The 27,781-nt window shown below is 51.7% G+C and overlaps 2 protein-coding genes across 5 annotated transcripts in view; one reads left to right on the forward strand and one right to left on the reverse strand.

Annotated features, from left to right (window-relative positions):
* Window positions 1–17,964, forward strand: part of MTMR1 (myotubularin related protein 1) — a 72,438-nt gene extending 54,474 nt beyond the window's left edge. For all 3 annotated transcript variants that reach the window (XM_082609183.1, XM_082609184.1, XM_082609185.1), the window contains 4 exons: window positions 2,025–2,117; window positions 6,786–6,899; window positions 10,587–10,763; window positions 15,861–17,964. In XM_082609183.1, the coding sequence (XP_082465309.1) occupies window positions 2,025–2,117; window positions 6,786–6,899; window positions 10,587–10,763; window positions 15,861–16,022 (546 nt within the window). In that variant the 3' untranslated portion in view covers window positions 16,023–17,964. The remainder of the gene's footprint in view (window positions 1–2,024; window positions 2,118–6,785; window positions 6,900–10,586; window positions 10,764–15,860) is intronic.
* A 1,150-nt stretch (window positions 17,965–19,114) lies between these two features.
* Window positions 19,115–27,781, reverse strand: part of CD99L2 (CD99 molecule like 2) — a 109,664-nt gene continuing 100,997 nt past the window's right edge. Inside the window, exons 10-11 of one of the 2 annotated variants that reach the window (XM_082609186.1) lie at window positions 22,820–22,885; window positions 19,115–21,697 (exon numbers count right to left, since the gene is read on the reverse strand). In XM_082609186.1, the coding sequence (XP_082465312.1) occupies window positions 21,633–21,697; window positions 22,820–22,885 (131 nt within the window). In that variant the 3' untranslated portion in view covers window positions 19,115–21,632. The remainder of the gene's footprint in view (window positions 21,698–22,819; window positions 22,886–27,781) is intronic. The other variant, XM_082609187.1, reaches the window with a different exon arrangement.

Consider the following 27,781-nt stretch of genomic DNA (forward strand, 5'->3'; position numbering starts at 1 on the left):
AGCAAGTTCCTCCTGGTCCTTCAAGTTCTATCTCAAGTAAGACCTCCTCCATGACTGTGACTCATGACTTTCCCGCCTAGCTTCCTCCTCTAGACCATCCTGGGATGGCTGCTTGTTCCTTTGCAGCCCCACCATATGCGTCTCAGACTAGGAAGCCCCGGCGCACTTTATCGCCTCTGTTATTTACAGGTCTTCTCCTGCGACTAAACCACAAGTGAATTATTCATTGAGCACAGATCCTGGGTCTCATGTGTCTTGATACCCCAGGTTCCTAGCCAGGGGCCTGGCCTCCACTGGACCCCATGAAACCACCTGAAATCCTGAGGGCTGGGTGGGGGGTGCCTTGCACGCACTGTAAGAGTTCAATGCGTGTCTATTAAAAGAAAGAATGAATCTTAAGTTGTAAACTGTCAGTGCAAAACTTCCCCTGGTGCCTTAAATACTGAGGAGTAGGTTACACAAATTATTTTATAAAGGAGTACAGAAATAATGCAGTGCACGCAGCCACTCTGGAAAACAGTATGGCAGTGCCTCAAAAAATTAAAAATAGAACTACCATATGATCCAGCAATTCTGCTTCTGAGTATATACCCCAAAGAAGTGAAAACAGAGACTCAAACACTTATTTGCACACCCATGTTCATAGCAGCATGATTCACAGTAGCCCAAAGGTGGAAGTATCCCAGTGTCCATCAACAGATGAATGGTTAAATAGATTGTGGTCTATCCATACAGTGGAACGGTATTCAGCTTTCAAAGGGAAGAAAATTCTGACACCTGCTACAACACGGATGAATTAAGAGGACATTATGCTAAATGAAAGAAGCCAGTTGCAAAAGGACAAATAAAGTGCATGATTCCACGTGTATGAAGTATCTAGAGCAGTCGAATCTGTAGAGACAAAGGAGGATGAGGGGGTCCGGGGGCTGGGGGAGGGGAATAGGGAGTTACTCTTTCAGATTGGGAGGTTCTAGAGACGGATGTTGGTGATGGTTGTACAACAGTGTGAATGTACTTAATGCCACTGAACTATACACTTAAAATGGTTATGATGGTAAATTTGATATGTATATTTCACTACAATTAAAAGTTTTTTTTAAAAAGAAGGCAGTATACTGTTCCTTCGAGGTGTTTATGTTGACTTGGTCATTTCTTTCTTTTTCTGTCTTTCTTGGTGATGATTTCATAGGCACAGTATTTCTCGATCTTCCTGTGTGGTTATCGCCTTGTATATTCATAACTTTCTTTTTTGTCCTTTTGCTTAGTCATCAGATTACTCGAAGTTTTTGTTAGAATGCTCACTCCTGAGCTGTTTTTAACTGGACATTTTCAGTGTTTTTGTCAGTGCTGTTTATGTGTTTGAAATTATCTTTTACCTTTTAATGTGAATCTATTAACATCTTGTAAAATATCAAAAGGTATGATATACAATACTGGATATCAGTTATGTCTTAAAACTGGAAAAAAACCTGGAGATACAATCCTGGACTGCCTTGAAGACTCCCCATTACCATTTCAACAGTGAGGCTTTGAGGTTCTCTGAGTCATGCAGAATTGGCTAAAACTTGTAGACTGTTAATTGTTGTTTTGATTCTCAGACTTCCTGACATTTCTGGAAAATGGGGGAAAAAAAACACACTTGTGGAGAAGACAGGCAGTCGTCATGTGCTTTGTGAGCTGCTAATTGCTGGTCCCACATTGACACCGAGCACTCGGTGTGGTGGCTGGGGTGGACTGAAGGGTCAGCTGGCCTTTTGCTTATGACTTCTCCATCTCCACTACACTAAAGGGTACTTATAAAGCAATCAACGTGTAAAAACAGGACGCTGAAATTTTGTTTCCTAAGTAATGGCAGTCGGTTCAACGCAATGAATGTTTTGAGTGCCTTTTATGTGCCGGGAATTCTGTTAGGCCTCGGGACATATAAATGAGGCATGCTTCTTGCCACCAGGCAATTTAAAGTGACTTTTGAGAGGACCATGGCTGGCATACATTAAAATGTTTAACCTCTTGATTGTTTTCAGCGAGTGGGCCATGGCAATGACAACCATGCAGATGCTGACCGATCCCCTATATTTCTTCAGTTTATTGACTGTGTTTGGCAAATGACGAGACAGGTGAGAGATTTCAAGTCTATTTCTGACCTTTATAGTCTGATCCAAGCATATCTTAAAGTTGAAGACAAACTTTAATTTCAGGTTCATTTAAAGTGAAGATGTGTGTGTGTTAAATATGACCCCTTCTGTTATTTAACTTAGTTTGATTCTAATTACTTAGAAATATAAGCAGAAAATTGGAAACCAACTTCACACCAAAAGGTGCTTTTCTCCTGCAAGTGGTGTTTGTCCGTCATGCTGTCCAACAGCTGTGCAAACCCTGCCCCTCAGTCCTTCTCTTTCTTTCACTTGCCCTCTCTCTGTCAGGGTAAGTAAGCACAGCCCGCTGCTGGGCAGGTACTGGAAGATTCCCAGGTGTTAGAAATGGGGATGTGACTGAACAAAGGGGGTGGAGACCAGGGAATCCAGGACCCTCTATGCCCCACCCCAGGACACAGCCCCTCCCACCCCAAGGTGAGGAGGAAAAGGACTGTCCCAGGACCAGTGGAAGATAGGAAGCTGCTGAGTGTCTTGTCATTTCTTACCCGGCAGTGCACGGGGTCCTGTTAAGCCAGGTGGCCACGCAGGGGTCTCCCTTCCCTAAGCCAGTCGGCCCAATGGTCAGCAGGCCAGAAGGCATGTGCTGTTTCTTCCCTCATCTCCAGCATCGAAACCCAGTTTGGGGTCTTACCCTCATGATAGGACACTGTGCCATACAAATGGACCTAGAATCAGAGCCAGAGAACAACCCAGAGTGCTGGAGAGAGCCAGAGGGCCAGAGACAGGAGGGAAACCAAAATAGAGGCAGAGATACAGTGAGAGGGACAGAGGCGAGGGAGAGGCAGAAAGAGCTATAGCAAAATACAGAGCCCTTTCCAAAGTACCTGCTTGGGTGGGATTATGGGGAAGAGAGGATAGAAAAGCATGGCCTGGGCTCTCTCCTTCCTGTTGACCTGGAGGTCTGGCCTTGACTGCTTCAGGCACACGAAGGGGACCATATCATATTAAAGATGCGCCTGCTTGGGCCCTGCCCCTGGATACCCTTCTTCCTGTGGGCCTGGGGAGAGGCCCAGGTGTATGTAGTTCTTAAAAGCTCCCCAGGTGGTTCTGATATGAAAATGAGTTACAGGACAAGTGATCCAGACAAGTGGTTCCCAGTGCAGTCCTGGGGCCAGTAGCCTCAGCCTCCCCGGAACTAGAGATGCAGATTCTCAGGCCCTGCCCCAGACCTGCTGACCCTGGATGGGGGGCAGCACTCTGTTTCACAAGCCCTCCAGGGATTCTGCTCTACTGGGGTGCTGCTTAAACTTCACAGTGCACACAAATACCTTGGGGATCTTGTCAAAATGCAGTTCTGATTCATGGGTCTGGGGCAGAGCCTGAGAGTCTGCATTTCTAACAAGCTCCCAGGCTGTGCTACTGGTCTACAGATCACACTGGAGTAGCAAGAATCATGAGAGAATAGATAGATACACCTTCAGAAATTAGAAAAAAATTGGGGTGGCGTGGGGTTCTAAGCAGCCAAAGTAGATTTCACAAAGTCCTCAGGCCCTCCCTTAGAACTTCCTCGTACTTGTAGACCTAGCTTCCCCAAGCTGACTGGGCTCCTGCATCATCTGAGTGCTAGTTCATGGCTGATTCAAAGCAGCCAGTTAGGTAGAGGGGTGGGGGGTAGAGGAGGGGTGGTCTCAGCCGCAGGCACCCGATGGTATGAGTAACAGGGAACAGCAAACACATACTCAAAAGGCATGGACACTAGCCTGAAGCCTTACTGTTTTGTAGTGCCATGTACTCGCAATTTGTATTGATTCCAAGCCAGTAACAAAATTAAATGATGGTTACATTCAGGTTAAGACAAGAAGGTATGAAATACATTTCAGAAAAATTACATAAAAAGGCTGAACACAGAAAATAATTCTGATGCTTCTGAAGGGATAAGCACCATTTTTGTGGATGTGAAGTAGCTTATTCCTCCCAAATGCCTAAAGTGTGTGTGTGCGTGTGTGTGCGTGTGTGTGTGTGAACATCTTCAAACTGACTTCCATTCTTCATATTGCTTAGTGTCTATTTTCATGTCTGATTTATATAATTTTTTAATGTTTACTTGATTTTTAAGAAAGACAATGAGGGGTTTGGGTTAGAAGGTTTCAGATGCCTCTTACAAGCTTTAAGATTCTGTCCATGAAATGTGTATAATTAATTTCTTTTAAAATACCATTGTTATTGCATTAGAAGGAGACACACCAGTAATAGTCTAACTATGAATTAAGTTACAAGTGAATGAGATATGTAGCTTGTCAGAAAAGATGCATTAATGTGACAAGATTAACTTATTTTTAGGTTTCCTACTGCTAAATCAAATAAGCTAAGTCAGTGTAACGTTGTTAGACATCTCAATGAAATGAACTAGTCTGTGTGCACAAATTGATATCAAAGGAACTGAGGGAAAAAGTCATTGAAGGACTCCAGAGAAGAGTCTCAAAGACATTCTGCAATAACCCCAGTTTAACAGACTTTTTACCCTTTTGGATCGGTTTAATAGTTGATGTTTTTGTCCATCAAGAGGTGCAGAATTTCATTGTGGATTTCTATGGGGTTTTTGAGACCACACTTTTTAAAGTATATGGTATAGTTTCTAGGAGAAAAGGATAAAAGAAACTGTGAATCACAGAAGCTTAATCTTTTATTTGTATCTAGTGGTTTCTAATTCCTCTGATGAAATGTTTCCTGAACTGAGTTTAACACCACAATGCCCTTCGGATGCGAATAGCAGTCCTGACCTAACATGAATAGATGTAGCCTTTGTGTCCCTGTGTTTCGGGTGCCAACCGGCTTGGGCTGAGCCCCGCCCACCCTGACCTCCCATACCTGCTACCCATTTGGCCGGAGTAAGGCTTGTAGTCAGTGGCGATGCCCCCCTCCACGGCCCACCTAACCAAGCTCCCGGATCCAGAATGCGGGCTCAGGATTAGGACTAAAGACTTATATGACTTCAAAACTATGTCAGTAGAAGCTTTGCTGTCCTGTTGATAAATGTATATTTTTAAACGTTTGAAAATGAAATACAGACCTTCCATTTCTATCCTTGATTTAATTGCTTCAGTATATATGTAACTGTTATATTTTTGCTTAAAATTCATAAATTTCTTGGTGCCAATAACATAAATAGAGCATGACTAAGGTGCATAGAAAAATACTAGAAAAAATTGACATAATGTACTTGGCCAGATTTAGTTGATTTAGTTCATCATTGATTTGGTTCATCATTGATTTAGTTCATCTAAGAACAAGATTTTTAAAAAAAGTTATGTGTTTCTCTGAGAGCAGTCCTTAAGGTAGAGAGAGGCAAATCTTAATCTAGGGCAGCTGAGCAGAATTCCTTAGGTTGGCTAATGTCATAGCCTGGTGAGGAAAATAACAATTTCAGATGGAGTTTGGACAGTCCTGCATTGACCATTGTTTTGAATTGAGAAACTTGTCTCTGGTCTAGTAAAGTAATAAAGATAAGCTTAAAAAATAAGCTTTCCATCAGTGACTCTGCTTGTCACTCTAGCAATGACAGAATTAGTTGTGACAGTGTGCAAACATCTCTGATTAGGGAATAGATCTTTAAAGTACGCTGATGCACAAAAATATGCTGGGTAGTTCTATTTGGTTTTGTTCTAATTGCCTTTGCTTCATTGAGTAGGTGATGAATATTTCACTATGTTTTTACATTAGAATTCTGGTACATGTAGGCTCCCAGTACATGCCTGCTGCTAGGATCATTATCATCGTCTCCAGATCGTCTCTATCATGGCTACTAAATGTCAGCTACTGGCTAGAATCTCACGGCAATGGTAATTCTTTGCTGGAATTCTGCCAGCCCCATTAAGAATTACCTGAAACAGCAATTGAGAGGATCATGTGGTTTTCCTCCTTATTCTGTTAATATAGCAAATTACAATAATAGTTTTTTGTTTGTTTGTTTTTGGTAACCTTGATCTTCAAATCTTAAACCAGCCTTGCATTCCTGAGACAAACCCCACTTGGTCATGTGGTGTTACCCTTTTTACATTATATATTGCCAGGTTCAGTGTGCTTACATATTGGTAAGAATCTGGGGATGTATGTCCATGGAGTTGTCTCTGTGGGAAGGTTTTTAATTTCGAGTTGTTCGTTTAATAGAAAAGGACTTTCTGTTTCTTCTTCAGTCACTTACCTGGGAATCCCCCTCCCTGCTCCGTGACTCAGAATGTGCTTCCACAAGGGAAGCTGGGACAATAGTAGGACTTGTCTCATTGGTTTCCATTCTGAGCTGGGGCGGGGTGTGGTTATCATAGTCCTGTGCTCCTGGCTGTTGCCAGTGTCTACAAACAGCTGGGTCATATATTTTGTCCAGCTCTCTAGTTGTTTCTGGCAGAAGGATGAATGCAGGCTGTTCTGCCATCGTGGCAAGAAGTGGAAGCTCCATAAGCTTTCTTAGGCACTGAAAAGTACAACAGTTTTTGTTGCTTTAGGTTGTTTCTCAGCCAGATCTATAAGCTTGGCCCGGAAACTAGAGACAATTAAGTTCTACATGGCCTCAGTTTTCCTTTTAATCTTTGACTATATTCCAAGTTGTAGCTTAGCTGTCTTTCACAAAAAATTAGTACCAGTTTGTTTAGAAATTGAACTTAAATCTAAACCTTATTTCTCTCTCCATTTAAGTTTCCTTCAGCATTCGAGTTTAATGAACTATTCTTGATTACAATTTTGGATCACCTTTATAGCTGTCTCTTTGGGACTTTCTTGTGCAACTGTGAACAGCAGAGACTGAAAGAGGTAAGTATATTATATCCTCTGGCTTTCCTGATTGCTCAAGTGCCTTTCCCATTAAGTGCCACTGCAGAAGGGGGACTGAATGGAGAGGGGACTTGGGTCTCGCCCTGCTGCTGTCTGTAAATGGAGGGGTTGCACGAAATGCCCTCCCAGGGTTCACCAGCCCCAGCGCATGTGTCTAATCTTCCAGCTGAGTTGACGAAAGCCCCTTCGTTTAAGGGTGCTGGGGCCCAGGGAGCCCACAGCTCCTTGAGGTCTCTAGGGTCAGGACTAGACTCTGTACCCCCTAATCTCCAAAATGCCATGATCCTGCTCGTCTTCCTCTGTGCTCTTGGGCAGAAGGGTACTGGAAGACCGTGGACAAGGAAGTCTGTAGATGAGCCCAAACCTCTCCCGAGGTAGCAAGCTCAAGTTTGTTTCCATCAAGCTGATAAAGGAGCAGTTACCAAGCTTCTCTGTTAGATTTACCTCTTCCTTTTCTCCTCACTTTGGGATAAAAGACAGAAAGATCAAAAGTGAGGAAGCATTGGGAGAAGGCAGCTTAAAGAGTGTCCTCTGGTTCATAGAAAAGGACTTCTGCCAGCGGGTTTAGTGTGCTAGAACATTCGAGAACTTAGGAGAAAATGGCAGGCCCCCAGAGCCCGCTTCCGTCTCTCTCAGCGCACAGCTGACCACTCCCTCACCCCATGCCCTCTCTGGTTCTCCCCAACCTCGCTGGCCTTCCCTGCTCAGTCTCTTTCCTTTTAACCCATCTCTAAACTTGGAGTCGCCCGGGCCCAGGTCCTCTTCTTGTTCTCTCTCCAGGTAACTTCATCTGTCTTGGGGATCCAAATGCTGTTTTCCTCTTCCTCCCCCACCCTTTTGCATCCCACTCAGTGGCACCTCTGCCCATCTAGATGCTAAGGTCACATACATAGGGGTCATCTTCAATCCCTCCCTCGCCCTCACCTCAGCTGCCACGTTCAGTCCCTCAGTGAGTAATGCCAGCCCTGTCCCCAGGATGGATTTGTAATCTGGCCATCCCTCACTACTCCGCCACGACAAGCCTAGTTGAAGCCTACCCAGCCTGCAGTCTTGCATCTGGAACTAAGGCAGCTGCCCAGAAACGAGCATTTCTGACCTCCAGTGAATCCAAGCATAGCGACCAGGGCAGCGCTCCCAAACTTCAGACTGGTCACATGCCTCTCCACTGCTTGAAACCTCCCTGTGGCCTCCCACTGTGATCAGGGTCAAGTCCACATTCCTGAGGGCCCAGTGTGATGGGGCCCTGTTAACCTCCTAATGAAGAAAAAGAATTTAAATGAGTGAATTTTATGGTATGTGACTTATCTCAATAAAGTTGTTTTTAAAGAAAATGTCAACAGAACAATATGGTTCATATGTAGAATTTAAATCCTTATGGTCTTATCTTTTTTTTTTTAAAATCAAAATGTACTCTAAAAAATCAGCTCTCTTGAGATATAATTTACATACCATACAATTAACCCTTTTAAAGTGGACTGTTCAGTGGTTTTTAGTATATTCAGGGTGCAACCATCCCCACCATCTAATTTCATAAAATTCTCATCACCCCAAAAAGAAATCCCATACCCGTTAGCAGTCACTCCCGATTCCTCCCTCCACCCAGCTCCCGGCAACCACTAATCTACTTTCTGTCTCTTATGAATTCACCTCTTCTGGACATTTTGTATAAATAGAATCATACAGTATTTGTCCTCCTGTGTCTGGCTTATTTCACTAAGCATACTGTTTTCAAGGCTCATCCATGTTTAGGATATACCAGTGTGTCATTCCTTTTTCATGACTGAATAATATTCCATTGTATGGACAAACCACAATTTGTTTATCCAGTCATCAGCAGATGGACATTTGGGTTGTTTCTACTTTGGGCTCTTATGAATACTGCTGCTATGAACATTCATGTTCAAGGTTTTGTGAGGACATATGCTTTCACTTCTCTTGGGGAGACACCTAGGAGTCGAATTGCTGGGTTCATATGGTAGCTCTCTGTTTAATCCTTTGAGGAACCACCAGACTGTTTTCCAAATCAGCTGCAACATTTAACATTTTTACCAGCAATGTCTTAGGGTCCCATTTTCTTCACATCTTTGTAGACACTTGTTATTGTTTATCTTTTTGATTCTAGCCATCCAAGTTGGGTGTGAAGTGGTATTTCATTGTGATTTTCGTGTGCATTTCTCTGATGATTAATGATGCTGAGCATCTCTTCAGGTGCTTATTGGCCAACTGTATATGTCTGTGGACAAATGTTCATTCAGATCCTTTGCCCATTTTTATTTGGGTTATCTTGTTATTATTGAGTGAAAGAGTTCCTTATGTATTCTTTACATATATAAGTCCCTTATCAGATACGATTTGCAAATATTTTCTTCCATTCTGTGCACTGTGTTTTCACTTCTTTGATGGTGTCATTTGAAACACATGTCTTTAATTTTGATGAAGTCCAACTTATCTGGGGTTTTTATGTTGTTATTATTGCTTGTGCTTTTGTTGTCATATCTAAGAAACCATTGCCTAACTCAAGGTCATGAAAGTTTAAGGCTATGTTTTCTTCTAAAAGCTTAGCTCTTATGTTTAGGCCTATTGTCCATTTCGAGTTACTTTTTGTATGTGGTGTGAGGTAACGGTTCAACTTCGTTTTTTTGCACGTGGTTATCTAGTTGTCTCAGCACTGTTTGTTGAAAACATTGTCTTTCTCCCATTGAATTTTCTTGGCATCCTTGTTGAAAATCAGTTGACCATAAATGTGAAGGTTCATTTCTGTACTCTCTATTCTATTTCACTGATGTATATGTCTATGTCTGTCCATCCTATGCCAGTACCACCTGTATTGATTACTGCAACTTTGTAGTAAGTCTTGAAATTGGGAAGTGTGAGCCTTCCAAATTTGTTCTTTTTTCCTAAGATTGTTTTGGCTATTTGATGTCCCTTGAATTATTGCTGGTGTTTCTCTTGTAAATATGAAATATAAAATATGAAGAGATCCTAATCTCTTGTGTCTAGATAACTTGGGGAGAAGTCAGCTGGCTTGGGAGCAGCAGAATGATGGAAAACACTCCTGGCCTCACCATTTTCTCACTTTGGCTTTGTACTTGATCCATGTTTCATGTCTATCTGCCCCATCATGCCTGTGGGTTTGGGTGCCTGCATTCTGATGAGCAATGCAAAGTTACAGTGTACTGTAAAATTGGGAGGTGGGGATCTATAATTTAATGATATATTCTCTATATAAGGCTTCTTCAGCCTGCCACCCCACAGGTTTTCCCCCAGATAGCCATGATTTTCCAGTGAAAGGAATCTTATCTGTAAATTCTACCTATGGTCCTTAATATTAAGGGTCACACAAGCAAGGTGCAAAAAAGAATAAAAAATGTATTTGTTAAATATGGGCCCCATCATCCTGGGATTGTTAGAAAGTTCTCATTCTGCCTTCAAACAGACACAGTCGCCAGATGTCATCTAACTCAGCAATACGTTTTTCTAGGACAGTAACTAGTTTGTTTTTAGGTCATGCATGCAGAGGGATGGGGTGGGACTTAGTAAATGTTCCTGATTTTTATCAGTTGAACCCACTTCATTATTCAAGTCCTTTTCTCCACGTGGTACAAATTCTTGAGGTTATGAAGGAAAGTTGAATTTATTTCAATGTATTCCTTTTTTGTTTTTCAGGATGTATATACAAAGACTATATCTTTATGGTCTTATATCAATAGCCAGCTGGATGAATTTTCTAACCCCTTCTTTGTGAATTATGAAAACCACGTCCTATATCCTGTTACTAGTCTGAGTCATTTGGAATTATGGGTAAACTATTACGTGCGATGGAATCCACGAATGAGGCCTCAGGTATCTTTTTATTTTTCTTTTCAAAAAAAGCATATCTTTCTGCCCAAGGAAAGATGGTGGTATAGAATTAAGTGAAGGTACACAGCTGATGAAGTGTTGTAAATTACTGCATTTGTCAGTCCCTCAGATGACTCGCTCAGTCACAGCTTATAGACTCTGGTAGCACAACAGAAAGAGGGCACGTGCCGAGTCACAGAGCACGCACCCCCTTGAGGAAGGGGTCGTTTCCCCCTCCCTTTTCACTGTAACATCTCCTGAGATTGAAAAAATATTACAGAACAGTGCACAGCAGGGCCAGGCAGCCGAGCTATGGTCGCCCTTGGTGTTCAGTGGCTGAGCTCTTCCAGGTGGGTGGCCGGGACATGGTGGGTGTGGTTGAGGAGAACAAGGCAGCCAGCCCTCACCTCCATGGGCAGATGGCTTTCTACTGAGGGTTCTGGGCTTTTTTCTTTTCTTTTTTTTTTAAGTTGAATTATCTTTGGGTTTACTGGCCGTGCGCCAGGAGCATGTCTCCAGGGCCCAGTTTGACCTCATCACTTCTGTCGGCCCCAGATGTGCAGATATGCCTTTCCTCTCTGCCCTCCTCCTGCTTGATCCCTCCCTCTTGCTCTGTGCCTTCAGAGTCTCTCCAGGCATGTTTCATCTGTCTCCTTCTGCTTGGGCAGCCGTGACAAAGTCCCACAGACTGGGTGGGTCAAACAACAGAAATGTATTGTCCCCCAGTTCTGGAGGCCGGAAGTCCAAAATCAAGGTGTCTCAGGGTTGGTTCCTTCTGGGGGCCGTGAGGGCAGGATCCGTTCCAGGCCTCTTTCCTTGGCTTGTAGACGGCCATCTGCTCCCTGTGCCTTTTCGCATCATCTTCCCTCTATGTGTATCTGTGTCCAGATTTCCCCTTTTCATAGGGACACCAGTCATACTGGATTAGAGCCACCCTACTGACCTCATTTTAACTTTATTACCTCTGTAAAGGCTCTCTCTGCAAATAAGGTCACATTCTTTGGTACTGAGGGTTTGAATTTCATCTTATAAATTTAGGGGGGGACACGTGTAATAGTCCCCAAGCCCCACTAACCATGGGGAGGACTGAACTGTTCATGTCCCTCTCAGTTGCGTGGCATGTGAACGTTGACAAGGCTGTCACTTCACTGACCTTCCCTACATGCTAGAAATTCGCTTGCTGTAGCCTTGGCTTTGGGCTCCGTCCTGAAAGGGCAGCCTGCCACCTGGGGCACCAGTTCCTGCTTGTGCGCGGCTCACCGCTCACCTCTCCTCGCCTCACCACTCGCCTCCTCTTTCCCTTACTCTGCTTCCTTGCTCCGTGCACCAGTTCTGCGAAGCTTCAGCTTTGGAAGCCCTTTTGTCCTCTAACCCTCTGAGTTGGCTGTGCTGCCCTGGAGACCTGAGGACTGTTCTCCAGAATGCCACCATCAGGGCCTGTTCAGCACAGTACTTGTCCTTCTCCTGCAGCAGCCCCTGAACCAGGCCTCCCATCGCCCCCAACCTATGCCCGTCTCCTGGCCTGCGATGGATGCCGCATCCCGCCAGGGGCCCCTCAAACCCTCTGACCGCAGGATGCCTTCCCTGCCCTCGGCCTCACACCATGCCAACAGGGGATGCTCAGAGAACCTTTTCTTGGGAAACCTTCCCTGACCTGACCCGCCCCTGCACTTACTCTGAGGGCCCAGCTTCTGTCACCGCATACGAGGCAAATATCTAACGCGGGCATGGGGCCACTAGTTGCTTCCCGTGTTGAAGTGGCCAGGGCAGTGGGCATGGCCAGACCAGTGCGGACTTGCTGGGCGCCAGCAGGGCCAGAGCACGTTTCTACCTACCGAACACCAGGGTTCTAGATGTAATGTGTGTTTTCAGTCGCAAAAATGCCGACTTTTAGGAGTTGTAAAATGTTCCCTTTATTGAACAACATCTGAAGTTGAGGCACAGTCTCAGCTCTTTTCCCATGAAACCAAACGGTATACAGTCAGGCCACTTGTTTGGTCAAAATACAGGTTTTCAGTTTCGTGGTCAGTAAGCCATCAGCCACTAACTTCAGGCGTCTTGTGCTCACGGCTGTACCAACGAGCACCCCTCCTGTTAGTTCCATGGCACCTGGACAGTTAACAATCGGCTGTAGCCTTCAAAAGGCCGCCTCACAAGCATGGTACCCAAACCTGTCCCCTTCCCTCCTGTGAGTAACCCACGTGTCTTGTCTTGTGACTCTGGAGTCGTGCAGCCAAAGTCAGTCCCGCGACGGCCCCTTTGGCGCCTGGCAGCCTCCTGTCACCCGCCCCGCCCCCCCCCAGGCCTCTGGGTCTGTCATCTCAGCTCCCAGATTCCCTTCTCCACGCCACAGGGACAAGGTGGTGTTCATCGCCATTTCCCTCTCCTCTTAGATTTGGCATTCTGCAAGGCTGGCCCCTGACACAAGTGCTGTTATGAGATTGAATCACCCCCAGGCGAGCTCCCGGAGCGGTGCTCCGCCCTGACCCGGTGCCCTGACCTGGCTCGTGGTCTTAGGCTGCCAAATTCAGGACCCCTGGAGCGCTGTTTTCCAGTCTTGAGAGTCACTTAGGCACCCAAGCCTTCTGGCAGCTTCTTCCTATGTGTTGTGTTGTTAGAAATACACCAGGGCTGAGGTCTCCTACCGCCCCACCCCCCTCACCCACCTGGCTCCCTCTGCTGGCGCTACCAGCCTGGCCCTGGTCACGAACTTGGTGAGGACAGGGCCCAACTCCTTCTTCAAGCCTGCATGCTGCACGCTCCTCTGTTCTTGAAAGCACTCGAATTCGTAGTCGTCTGAGCACACTCAGCTCAGGATGATCATGAGAAGCTCAGGCATCGCTGCTCTGGGATGAGGCTGTCGGGGGCGCCAGGGCCAGACCCCGACTCTGGAGGTGAGTCAGTGCCCGCTGCAGGGAAGGTCCCCAGCCTCCTGAGACCTCGCAGAGGTGCGAGTGGCAAAAGGATCCCTACAGAGCCCGGCACAGTGCTTGTAGGGAGGTCAGGGTGTGGTCTAGCTTTGTGCGTCCCCCCCTGCATCTTCAGGTGACGCCTTGATCTCAGGGTCTGTGGGCCACCGCAGCTTTGCAGGAAGCTCACGGTAGCAGCGCAGCACAGGCACGGAGAGGGCAGCAGCGGGGCCTGGTCAGGGGATCAGCATGAAGGCTGGTGTCCAATGATGGGGCAGGGAGCCGGGCTGGGCAGAGTAGAGGTGGGGGGCAGAAAAGAAAGGCAGGGGCACAAGGTGGCTGGCCTCTTTGAGGAGGAGGGGCTAGGATAGCTGCCTGGAGGGGGCCGCCTGGGCCTCCACCAGAGGATGGCTGTGTGGGGACTCTTGTGGTGGTCTGTGTCACACATGCTAGCGCTGGGCGACTGGCCCCGAGATGGGCATTTTCTCAAACAAGCATGCCTTTGGTCTATTGTAAATGAAGATAAAGTGTGAGAAAAGATAACGAAGGCTGCGTGGAGACTACGATGCGAGTCTCAGGCCTGGGCAGGTGTGAAGTCGTGTGTTACCCACGTGGCTCACCTCTCTCTGACCAAAGGGCCTGGCTGTTAGTAATGGTAGCTTGATCGCAAAGTGACTGGAATCAAGTCCCACAAAACAAGAAAATACCCAGTAGATCCAAGGCTAAGAGGGGAGCTGTTCTCCACCTCCCAGCGGCCTCTGGAATCAGCAACAAACAAGGCAGCTTTCCTTGTTTTGGGGCCTTTGCCATCGGACTCCCACACTGCCCCCCCTCTCCTTCCTGGGGCCAAAGTCAGGAGTGTGTTGGGAGCCGCTTCTGTGTGGGTTACCGAGCACCCTCGTGTGTTGCAGACACCTGGCTGCCTCCCCCCGCCGCCCCTGCCTTGTCTGACTCTGTCGTTCCTGTCCCTCTGTCCCTCATCCCTCGCATGTGCTAACCTCTCTGGTCACTCACTCTCGGGTCTCGGGTCTCTCTCACCTGTCTCCTACCTTCCCTCTTCGTCCACTGGGGTGACCATCACGGGCACCCCTGATGGGACGGCTCCCAGACTTCGTGGGGAGGTCATGATGAAATACGCAGGCATGGCAGGAGTGCAGAGTCTCCAAAAGGCCCCTGCCCAGAGCAAGTGCCCTTCCAGCCAGTCCCTGTAGGATGAAGCCCAGCCTGTGAGTGAAAAGGGTCGGGGGATAGTGCCCCAGGCAGAAGGGACAGCACACATGTGGCATCTTCCAAAACCTGGAAGGTTCGGGAATGCAGGAAGGGAGAAGAGACAGGACTTGGTGAGGGGTTAGACCACACAGGGCCTTGAAGCCAAGGTCAGGATCTTACCTTCAGGCTGGCAGGAAAAGGCCACTGGGGGCTGTTCAGTGGCGTCCAGGAGCCTGGCTGGGGCTCAGGACCCAGGCTGGTGGCTGCTGTGCAGAAGCTGGACGGAGGCCAAGGGGAAGCAGGGGGAGCTCCCCAGACCCCACCCCATACCCCCTTCACCCCTCAGGTGGCGAATTCCCTCCCCCGTCTGCTTTGCTCCACGAGGGCAATGCCAGGTGTGGGCTGTCTGGGCTGCGGCAGGTGCCCAGGGCAGCTTGTGAGCTGAGCGCGGGAGGGAGTGGGCGCTGTGGCCAGAAGAGTCAGGCTGGGAGGCCCCACGGCCCGGGAGCACCCTTCTCATCTTTCTGCTCCGCGCATCAACGGGTGCAGGAATCGGCTGAGGCAGGGGGCGGCGCTGGCATGGCCAGCAGAGGCTTTGTGAACAGGGACAGGAGCCAGTGGCCTGGGCCCCTCCCCTGGCACTGCCCCCTCCAGGGCCTTCTGCCCGCGCCCATCCTGGCTGATGAAGACACGTGGCTGCGAGGTGCTGGAAGTGCCGGTTTAACAGAAGGGTTTTCAGTCAGCAGCGCGACGTATGGAGATGCAGAAACAGAGGTGCAGGGGGTGTGCGGGGCCACAGACATCAATGCTGCTGGGTGGTGGCCTCAGCCGAGGTGCGCGTTAGGAGCACCCGCTGGGGAGGACGGCCAGGCCACGGCTCGCAGGGAGGGGCCCCTGTGCCTGTGGCAGTGAGGGCGAGGGGCGGGAGGCAGGGACCGGGCTGGGGAGCGGCGGCAGCGCTGACCCGCATCTCTGCCCGCAGACGCCCATCCACCAGAACCTCAAGGAGCTGCTGGCCGTCCGCGCGGAGCTGCAGAAGCGGGTGGAGGACCTGCAGCGGGAGGTGGCCGCGCGAGCCTCAGCCTCGTCTGAGCGGGGCTCCTCGCCATCACACTCAGTCACGCCCGTGCACACCTCGGTGTGACGCCGCTGTCCCTGCGGCCCGGGCGGGGTGCCTGCAACTTGTCCGGTTAAGGCCCGTGTGCCCGCCGTGTCTTGACGGCGCTTTCCACCAGTGACCGACCGTGTGCCAGGGGATGGCGTAAGTGCTGTTGTGTCGTCAACACCCTTTTCCCTCCTGCCAGTGCTTTCCCAGGGCCGAGTGGGGGACACTCAAGCGAGCAGAACGCAGGGCTCAGGCTCAAGGTGGGGAATCCTCGTGACAAGCCACCCCGCTCCCCTAGAGGCTCTGGCCAGCCCCGCGGCTCCTTCCTGCCCTCTGCTGCCCTCCAGGGTTTCTCAGTTAACTCTGTGCCAGGGAAGACAGGCTGTTCCCGTCTTCCCCAGGGTCTCCTCACGCCAGGGGTCCTCCGGTACCACTTCCTGTTGTGTACATATAAGGTATTTTTAAAAAAGAGAAACATGCCTTTATTTTCCTACGTCCTTTTTTTATGTTTAGACTAGTCACCCAAGGAGGCATCTGCTTGACGGGACTGGGTGAGGAATTTTTAAACCAAGCTCATGCTAACTTTTACGTGGTACATTTGAAGCACAATTTGAATGTGGCCACTTAAGGCCACGTGTTCTGTCCTCACCCGACTCTGGGACCTGCCACTTCCCCCTGCTGACAGCTGTCCGTCACGGCGGCTCTGCTCCCCCCTGTTATCCGCTGTGTCTGAAACAATGGTCCTCGTTTTATCGAGATCCCTTCAACTCAGTTTCTTCCCGTCACTGCATGTTGGTATTTTAAAGCAACCACTGCGCTGTGACTTCAGATGCCGAAAGCAGAGCGCTCGCCTCCCTCCATTTCCTCATTGCAGAGCCCCTCGGGCCTCTCGTCCCCATCTCACACCTTCACTCACCGGCTGGGCTCTGGGACTCCATCAGTCTGGGCAGGAATTAATTGACCATCAGCTGGTCCACCCACTAGAGCTAGAGCTCTGAGCTGCTCCGCGTGGCGCGTCACACAGAATCTTGCACATTTGCCCCCCGCCCTCCTCCTCGTGGTGCCCAGGGCCGTACCCATTCCTGCCAGCCCTGCCCGGGACCCCAGCGCTGAAGGAATTAAGCTTGCCTTTGAGTGGGGGGAGCTCATCGCATCAGACCTGCATGCAACTGCCTTATAGTATCTGGTTGGTTTCAAATTCCTGGATGCTACCCAAAGCCCTACACAGTGACCTGATTTTTGAAAACATCATTCTTAAAGGTTTTTTACACTCAAATACTTAGAAGAGTAGATGTTTTTTCAACTTGGAACCTTCTGATTCTTATAGAAAATTATCTGGTATCTATAAGGTATCAAATATTTATTCGAGGTAATTTGATAACCTAAAATCAATTCTCCATTTTTATCATCTAGGGAATTTGCTTCTAAACTGTGTTTTAATTGACGTAACTTTTGATTCATGCTTCCCATATAGCTGAAACCTTATTTATGAAGGGATAAACTGGATTATACATTGATACACTGATTTTTTTTAAATGGGGACCCATTTTTTCCCCAGAAATATCACATAATCCCCAGCTGCACTAAGACTGCCAACCTTGGTGTGGACTGGAGGATGCTTTTGACAGAGCCAGAGAAGCTAAGTGGGTCATTCTTGCCAATGTCAACGTCCTGGGTCCTAGGAGGACCCCTAGAAGCTCCCATTCCGTTTGAAAGCAGCACAACAGATCATTTTCCTTTGTGTGTTCTTAGCACAGAACTGTTTCTAAAACAACTTGAAGTACAGTTTTGTTACCTAGGCACTTCTTTTTTCGGTTTTATTTAAGTGTACTAGAATGTAAAACCTTTACAGTTCAGATGTTTAAAGACTGGTGCAGTATTGGTTCAGATTTTTAAAGACTGGTGCAGTATTGTATTTGCGTCATCTGATGCACTGTATTTCAATCTGTAATTAAAATAATGTTTGCTCCGTGGTCTCATTTTTTGTTGTCCTTTTAAGTTTTTTTTGGTCATTTTTCCCTTGTGGAAAATTAGTAAACATTCAATACACGTCATTTTATTACATGCCAAGCACAGTTAGTACATGTAAGGTACCCTTACATAATTTAATTCATTTACTAAGTTGTAAGTGCAATTATCATTTGTTGAGTTGAGTGTTTTGGCTGAAATGGATAACTATTCTGATTTTAAAATCTGAAACGCCCCTGCACCTTAACCTTGAGAAAATGCTGAAGATGTGAGGAAAGGACTGGACCCCCTGAGAGGCACGTGTGGCCCCGAGAAAGCAGGGCCAGCTTTCCAGCCCATGAGTCCTAGATCTTAAGTGTGACAGACTTCTGAGAAGCCCTGAGGTCCCCCTCCCCCCGCCCCAGAGTCTCCGGAGGGAATGCTGGCCTTTACGGGGCTATAAGAGGCCTGGACGAAACCATGGCAGCCTCTGGGGACCACCCTTCTTCTAAGGCCTGGTGTCCCTTTCCTTCTCCACGCAGCAGTCACTGCAGTCGTGGGCCCCGGCAGCGACGCCTGAGCGGCAAGGCCGGGAGGGCCACAACTTTTGCACGGCAGAGTCACGTGGGGGCTGGGTTTGAGGACTCAGTTCTACTTTACTACAAGGCTGCTATGGCAGGAAGGCGCCACCCACCGCAGTGTGAAGCCCTGCCAGCGGCCCCCGCATCTTCCTCACGTTCCCTTCTCAGTTTGCAAGGCGCACCGTGTGACAAGCGCACGCCTTGTCCGCAGCAGAGCACGCTGCATGCGCGGCCCCGGCCCCGCTCCGCTTTCTCGGGCTCAAACAGCCACACGTCACCTGAGTCGACCCTGGCTACTGGCTTTCTCTGAAGAAGGCAGAACAGTGGGCTTAGGAGTCGCGAGTTGGGGGCCTGCCTCTGCCCCTCCCCACCCCCGTGACATGGGGCACGACCTTAGCTCCCTGTGCCACACAGGGGACCGCCCCCAGGAAGCCCGACATGAAGCCGCACAGCAAGAGGGTAAGTGCAAGAGCCCTAACCCTCTTGAGAAAGGCCCTTGGCTGGCGGGGAGGGGAAGGAGGTCACCTCCATATAATTAATTAGGAGAAAACAGCATTGCTTAACAAAGGGGGTGCCCTGACACTATCAGAATAGAGGCAGGGATCTGTTAGGTTCCGTTTTGTTTAATGCGAACACGAGAGAGCTTACAATTCACAATTAAACACGAGCACAGAGGAAGTACCAGGGATCCTGAGGTCAGTGCCCACCTCTTCTTCCTCAGAGAACTGGTACTGACCCCCACCCCAAGCAGCCGAGGCGGTGGGCCTGGTGCTGCTCTCTGGGTGCCACAGGGGGAGGGTGCCCAAGACGGCTAGGCTGCCCTGCCTCCTTCCCCCAGGGGTTCGGAGTTGCTATTGTAAACACTGAGCCCCCTCTCCGTGCCCCCAGTTAAGGTGACAGTGATCAGATACTGTCAGCTGGCCTTTCTAGCTCACTCACTGTCTCCACTACCACCTGGGATGGGCCCAAGCCGGTGGATGCAGCCTCCAGGTAGACACAGCTACAAGAGCCCCCGGGCATCAGCCAGCGTCGGTCCCCCACACCCCGTCCACAGGATGTGAGCCCTGCAAACGGGTGGGTGAGTGACTTTCAAGGCCTCTCCGGCCACTGGCTCAGGGATGGGTGCTAGGCTCTGGGCTTGCCACAGAGGGCACTGAGATAGACAAGAAGAGCGTGATGGGTCTCTCTTAACCAAAGTCAGTGCTACTGCGAAAATGCATTTGCAGAGGGCGCTGACTTCACATCACAGATAGGATTTCAGGGTCTTCACCATCAGATGAGCCTCGCCACAGAGCTAAGGTGGCCCACCGGGGGCGCCGTGCCTGGCCATGCCCAGAATCACATGGGCCATGTCACTTCCTAGTCACTGCCGTGCCTGTGACTTCTCTATAAATGTCCAAACTTCCCAGTGGCTGGGAGAGAAGCATCTTGCCACACACAAGTGCTGCCTCGTCTCCTTCTTTAAAACGCCCGGGAACATTGGTGAGCAGCCCTCCTAACGCGATGGGCTTCCGAGCACCGCCCTGATCCTCCCCAACTCCTGTTACTCAGGACACGGGCCCTCCCTGGGCCCTGAGGTCACCCTGTTTTGCATTCATAGCTTGCTGTCACCTAAAGTCCATCAGAGCCGCCTCCAGCCCAGCAGCAGCGGGGTGGGGACATCAGCCCTGGCCAGCCTGGAAGGGACGAGCCTGGCAAAGCTGACAACAGCCTGTCCCACGAGGGCAGGGCAGGGAGGTCCTGGAGACAGGCAGACCTCACCAGTGACCCCTCGGCTGCTCACTTCCCGGAGCTCAGGGGCCGCACACGATCCAGCGTGCCTGGCGTGAGCCTGCAGGCGTGGGCATCGGGGGGCCCACGGCATGCCCTGTATAACACGAACACACAAGGCCATCTAAGCTGCGGGGTCTGTTCAGATGTCAACTGTCTCCCTAAGAAGTCGGAGTTGCCTCATCCCAACCTAGCGGACGTGAAGGGGCTGACACAGCAGTCCTGCAGCACATGAAGCTGGATTAATAGGCCCCCGCCTTCCTGCTGAGTCACACGATGCTTCCAGAAGTGCTCTCTGACACCGCAAACTCATTATGCATAGACGGTGGGTCTAGACTCTAGCTCAGCCCGACAGCAGCGCTCCCAGGATCAGGACCACACGCGGGCCTGACAAATGTTCCAGGAAGGCAGCTCTGCTCCAGCCAAACATGACGGCGGCCACCGGTCCGGGTGCCCGTGGGCCCCCACGCGCTGTCCGTCAGAGGATGGGCAGGATGACTAGAGACTCACCGAGGCAGGTGAGCTCCCACACCAAGCCAACGTCCCTTTGCCCTCCCCTCCCCACTACGTACATCTTTAGGCAACCAACTGGCATGCTTCAGGCTCTGATGCTCATTCTTGACATCTGTAGCTTTTGCTACCAAAATAAGCACACACACGCCCCCAGCCCCAGTAGAAAACTCACTGCCACAGCATAAATGATCACTCAAACTAATCGTGTCAGCCTGGAGACCACGTCCAGTCCCACGGCATCATACGGGAATTAGGCCTGAGAGCCACAGCCTCCTGCACATCCAGAAGATTCCTGAACTCTCAAGGCAGGGATATTGTGACATGCATGTTTTCACTTAAATGAAAAGCCACCACTTGTGCCAGCTCTTGGGAAGCCCAGTGGCGTAAGGGCTGGAGCTGGAAAGAAGGACAGAAATAAAAACACCCCTGGGTTTGGCACGTGAGCCGTGTCACCCGGCGCTCACCGATGTGCTCCTTGTGGCTGAAAGCCGCCCAGCGAGGCAGTGCAGCGTGGAGGGGATGGCAGGGCCCCGGGCTCAGACTCTTGCCCTGCAGCACGCGTGTCCTCTGGCCGCCCTCCGCTCGGTCTCCCCCTCCCCAGCTCACTAAGGATTTCCGCAGCAAGGCTCTCCGGAGGCCCTGCGGCAGGGCGGGCACACGAGGCAAACTCACGAACACCCAGAGCTCGTCCAGAAAACTGAGAACGACAAGAAGCCAATGACATCAAAGGAGCAGTGTGGCAGCCATGGGTCCAACGAAACAAGGAGCTGGGTCCCAAGCAGCGGCCCTGTGTGCCCACAGCCTGCCTGGCGGGGCAGGGCCTCACGTCCTCAGCCCCTTAGATCCGGGGCGGCTCTGGCGGCACCGGTTCTGCGGACTGCGTCTGCAGCGCTGAGTATTTCACTAGGGACAAGAGAAACCCGTCAGGAAGGAGTCATGTCCACCCCACACGAAGACACAGAGACACGATCATGTCCTTCCCTGGGCACAGAAATCCGTTTCCCCGTGTGACTGTCCCAGACAACTGGGCCCTGGTGCCCGCTGTAGCCCTGGAGACGAGCTTGGCCTCCACTTCCGCATCTGTAAAGTGGGAATGGTCCCGGCACAGTGGCTGGGAGTTTTTTCGATTTTTTTCTTTTTTTTGGCCACACCGCGTGGCTTGTGGGATCTCCGTTTCCTGACCAGGGATTGAACCCGGGCCCCGGCAGTGAAAGCACCGAATCCTAAACACTGGACCACCAGGGAATTCCCAAGGGAGGTGTACTTTAAATAAAGCACGTAACACAGCACCTGGCCCATGGTAGGTACCAACACCATGGTGGCCAAGAGTTGAAAACATGAGTACAGTGACTGCAGCTGTAGAGTCCCTTTTCCCACGTTTGAAATCCAGGGCTAGCGAATCCACCCGGCATCCTATCCTAAGTGACCCGATGCCCCGCACCTCCCCCCCAACGGCCCATGCCCATCGCAGCCCCGGGCGGTCCCTCCGGCCGCAGCCTCAGCGCCCAGCCCAGCAAAGGCACGCCTGGGCTCCTGTCTCTCCTGCCCACCCCGGCCTGGAAGCCCTTCCCCGGCCTTGGCTGATGACAAGCAGCCTGCTCCCCTTCTCCATGAAGCCTTTCCTGGTCGCCTCGTTGGCATTCTGGGGCCACAGGCTGCATCTGCCTTGAGAGGTTGGCCACTCCAGGCTGGCAGCCTGAGGTCACACAGCCTGTAATCGCTGGAGGCTCACCGCAGCCGGCAAGTGCCTGACGACCACAGGACGGTGGGGGTGGGCCTCCCTCTTGCCTGTGGCAGTTTTCAGATGGAAAGGGCCCGGGTCTAGGTCTAAAGGATCCCCACAGCTTCCGTTGGCATCTGGCCAGCGCTGTGCTCCCCGTGTCCCTGGCATCAGCCCATCGTTCTGGCTGGAAGTTCTAGAAATGGCCACCTCTGAGCGTCCCTGCTTTCCTAGTCCAGTTCTGCTCGGTGCCGGACCCGGCCGCTAGGGGGCCTTCAGCGAGACAGTGACCTGGAGGTCCTCACCTTGGGGGTCCTCACACACAACGGCCTCCGGGTTCTCCCCCTTCACGTAGTCCGCACTGAGACCCTCTGCAAAAGGCAAAGGGCGGAGTTGGTGACTGACGTGGAAGCAAAGGGTCCCCGGCCATGAGGCAGAATGCCTGACCAGGCCCTCCGTTATGGTGAGAAAGCCCAACCCCCTTCACGAACTCAGACCCCTGCAGCCTGGGCCACCCAAACATCTCTGTCCCCGTATCTGGGCGGAGAGCGGCCGGGGAATGTGTTACCCTGCCCTGGACTTCTCATCCTCCTCCTCAGATGTGACGTGCGGCAAAGGCCCTGACACCCTTCCCCTTTGGCAGGTGCCACCACGTTGTGAGACTGTGGGCCACACAGCAGCTCCACCCAGCAGAGGGGCACCCGATGGCAGGGCTCAGCGCCACCCCTGGGTCCATGTGCTGGCCCAGAAGCCAGGGAGGCAAAGAGGGAGCCCGGCACTGCATGAGTGACTGATGGAGAGGGGGCGGGGCAGGTGGCTGGATGGCCTCCGCAGGGCAGCAGGAAGAAGTCTGTCCCGGCCCCAGAGTGGAGGGTCCAGGACCCACGGACGGCTGCTCTGGTCTAGTGAGTTATTTGGGCTTCCTCCCCACCTGTGTCCAAGAGGGACCTGGGGACTCTACAAAGCATCCTCTGCAGGCCAGCACTCAGGCCACTGAGTGGACTCCACCCCAGCCGCTGCTTGGGGAGACTCAAGAGGCCATGTCTTATCCCTGGATAAGCCAGGGACTGGAAGCCTCATCAGAGCCCTGGGCCTGTGGGAAACTCGGGCCACAGTTCTAACCAACCGACTGAGCAGGCACCAGCATAAGTCACTCCGCCATCCCGGGCTGCATTCAGGCTCCTCATGTAGAAGGGACGCCTGCCTGCCCTGGTGCTCGCTGGGCTCAAGGCGGGCACCAGATGGGCCCAGGAAAAATGCGGGTGTTGCTTGGCGGAAGGTGTGGGGCGGGATGGGTGACAGAGCCAGTGGAAGCTGTTCCCAGCGGGTGGGCCAGGGCCAGGAGGTGCGCCCTGAGCCTCCTGATCTCTGTGCAGCTGCCAAGCTGGCATGCGCCAGACTGTCTTCTGCCCGCGGGCAGGCCTCTGGTTGCTTCACAGGGATGACCGCCAGTGGGCATCTGAGTCCTGAACAGGACCTCCATGCCCGCCCCAGCACCCCGAAATGCACGTGGAAAACTAAAGATGGTCATGGTTTCAGCCAAGTCGGTGAGCACCAGGGAAGGGGACGGGTGCGGGGTGGAGCATGGCGACAAGGAACGAGAGCAGTGGGGTGGGGTGGGGTGGGGTGGGGAGGGGAGGGGAGGGGTGGGGTGGACGATGAAATGTAGAGGCCAAAGCAGAAGAGGAAGATGAGTAAGTCAATGCACGTCGTTACCTTGACCTTCTGCTGCATCTGAAGGCAAGACACAAAGCTTAGGACCCTGGAGCAAGAACTCAGCCCCTGGCAACAAGCCACGTGGGCTTTCCATGCAACACGCCGACCCTTGGCACTGAGGGCAGAGACATGGGGAGCAGAAGGTCCCCAAGGCCGGGACCCCTTTGGTGGCAGTCGATACTGCAAGCCCCTGAGCACCACTGCGGGGTCAGGCCCTCCTAGCAGTCACATGCCATCCCCCAGGGCGTCCCCGTGCACCCGGTGCAGAGCAGCTTCTGCTCTGCCTTCCCTGACTTACTTCCCCGAGGAGATGGCCGAGGCGACTCTGGGCAGACGCTTAACAGAAAGCGTGGGCATGGGAGGTCCTGTCCCCCAGCTTCTCAGGGGATTTACCACCCAACGGCCATCCATGGGGCTCCTCCTGATGGCAGCCCAGCCTAGGTGCCAGGGACACATCAGTGGCTGAAACACACACAGTCCCCCACGGAGAGCGATGGGCTGGGGGGTGGGGGAGCAGCCGCAGACACAAGCCCACAAGCCCCGTCCCACCCCGGCGGGGCAGCAGGGGGCGCTGTGGCGGCGTGCACGGCAGACATCTCCGCTGGCCCACAGGCTGGGAGGGCGGGAAGGCTGCCTGGGAGGATGTCCCAGGCCTGAAGGAAGAGGGCTGCTAGAGGAGTAAACGGGACGCCGGGCGGGATGCTGGAGCAAGCGGCGACCACTCGGGGAAGTCAGTGCGGCTGTGGAGAGGCTTCTGGGGACGGGGCCACGGGCGGGGAAGAGAAGGGATGCAGTTGGAGCCAAACCCTGAAAGGCTGTGAATGTGAAGCCCAGGGGCTGGGCCGGGAGGAAGTGTGCATTTGAAATGGATCCCGCCGGCTGCTCAGAGCAGGGAGAAGGGTGGGGGAGAGACCGGAGCAGGCGGGGGGCTGATGGAACCATCCAGATGGAGGACCAGGGCGGTGGCGGTGGAGAGGTGCGGCCCCAGAGCAGAGCTGCGCACGAGCCCCAGGAACGGGGACCCCACTGATGTCACATCAGGGGATGGAGGACCCAGGAGGGCTGGTGGGATTCATAAGGGGAGGCGCGGTAGCGGATACAACTTACACACTTGGAAGAAAATGTCAGTAGCACAGCGGGCGGACACAGAAGCAATGGGGGGCTTTTTCAAATGTGGGGATACGCTGCACTCAGTTCCCTTCTAAGGAAACTGGGCGTGATGGTGGTACTCGCACAAGTGTCCAGCTGAGGGGCTCAGGACAGTGTGGGTTTAGCGATGACAAGGACATCACCGACTAAGGGGAAAGGACCGGGGGGAGGGCCACCCACCCTCAGATGGAACGGGGGGGGGCCGGGAGAGGCCCGCAGTTTCCGTGAGCTTCCTGGGAGCCCGTGGGAGCCCCTGTCAGCTCTGCAAGCACGCCGGAACCCCTGGCCCGGGCCCCCCGGCGCCCAGCCCAGCAACATAACACCCTCACCTCCAGGCCAGCCCCCAGAGAGAGAGGTCACATCCACATCCTCCAGCCTTGCTGCCACAGGGCTTTTCACTGTCAGCTACGCCCCTTCTTTTTGGTTTGTTCTCTCCCAAACACCACACCAATCGCTCAACTCTATGTACCAAGGCCTTCGTGTTCTCACATTTTATTGGGTTTTGCCCGCTAATCCAGTTTGCAAAACCTCACATCTGTTTGTTTCAGGAAACAAGTGTGAAAATAATGTACTTTCACTTGAGTGCCCCCACCGGGACAGACATCTATTCTTGGCTTTGGACATCAACCTCTTTCTCACTCCTTGTTCCTATCTACTGGCACCCGTTCCCTTCTAGATTCACCGCTTCCCGTCTTGAGTTCCTTCCTTCAACAATCCCCTCAGCCTCTGTCTCCTCAGCTATAAAATGAGGGTGCCCGGCACGGCTGCCCCATCGGGCTGTGGGAGTGCTCAGAGTGGTGACTCACACTCAGTGCTGGGCAGTGTCAGTCGCTGGCGAGCGTGGAGCGCCTGGGAAGCCATGCTTACTGTAAGTTTAGGCCCAGCTTTTAGTTTCTCGTTTACCCAACATGCATTTTAAAGTCTCAAAAGCCATCCCATGGCACACGAGCCACCTGGCCCAGCTCTGCAGTGGGCAGGTATTTGACAGCCGTGGATTGCACTCATCTCACTGTTAGGGTTACAACGCTGAACTGGGGTGAATGGTGGCCCCTAAAGGCTATGTTCATGTCCTCACCAACCTGTGGATATGACCTTATTTGGAAAAAGGGTCTTTGCAGATGTGACAAAGTTAAGGATCTCAAGATGGGATCATCCTGGATTTAGGGTGGGGCCCACACCTAAATGACAAGTGCCCTTTAAGAGACAGAAGATGACACAGACACAGAGGAAAAGGCCACCTGAAGACAGACGCAGAGACTGGAGTGATGCAGCCATAAGCCAAGGGATGCTCGGGGCCACCAAAAGCTGGAAGAGGAAAGAAGGATCATCCCCTAGAGCCTCCAGAAGGAACCAGCACTGCTGCCACCTTGATCTTGGATTTCTGGCCTCCAGAACCATGAGACAATAGATCTGTTGTTTTAAGTCTTCTGAGCTGGGAAAAGTGATAGCTCTAAGGCCAACCCAGCCTCCAGCTCTGCACTCCCTCTCACTCTTCCTGTTCACACCACTCTACAGCCAAGCTATTGGCAGGATAGCAAGTGGGTGGGAACTCAAGCAGGGCAGCCATGAACAGCTGTGCAGGTTGTGCACTGAGAATGTGAACCCTGTCCCTGGAGCACTGCTATGCACAGCCTGTGGAGCACCAAACACAATGGAGACGGCAGCAATATCCGCACACAAAGCATTCTGGGACCCAAGTCGTTTCCTGCGAAGCTCAGGTCCAGGCTAGAATTAAGCGCAGAGGCCCAGAGCAAGGGAAGGGGAAGCCTCACAGGGGATGGTCCTGAGCTGCAGGAAAGAGGAAAACTATGGCTGAGTCAGGGCCTCTCACTTGAACTAAAAATCGCCTGTCTTCAACCAGAGACACTCTCGGCAAACAGCGACACATCGACACTGTGCATATGAAACCATGACAATGGCATCCCCACGGGGCTCCCCCCGACGTGGGGCTCCCCCGACATGGGGCTCCCCCGACACGGGGCTCCCCCAACACGGGGCTCCCCCTGACACGGGGCTCCCCCCGACGCAGGGCTCCCCCAACACAGGGCTCCTGTGGGTGGGCTTCTCAGACACATTCCATCTGTAACTGTTCAGTTCACACACCTTGGATAGAGTTACAGCTACAGCCTAAAATGAAAGCCACCTATGTTACGAAGCTGGTGTGTAAGGGAGGAACCACACTCTCCTCTTTGTTTTAAACAGTTCATGATTCTCGGGCTCACGGGGAGGAGCAGGGGCACCCAGGCAGCGGGCAGTGGCTCCTTGGGATCTGAGAGGGAGGGGAGGGCTGCCAGGACCTCCGAGGTCCTGGGGACGCCTGCCTTCTGCCTCCAAAGGGCCCACGTCCCCTTGGGTGAGGTCCGAAGCCACATGGATATCCAGGGGCTCTCCTGTTCTACGAG

Source organism: Mesoplodon mirus, assembly GCF_964341445.2.
Source record: "Mesoplodon mirus genome assembly, chromosome: X".
In the NCBI taxonomy this organism is placed as follows: domain Eukaryota; kingdom Metazoa; phylum Chordata; class Mammalia; order Artiodactyla; family Ziphiidae; genus Mesoplodon; species Mesoplodon mirus.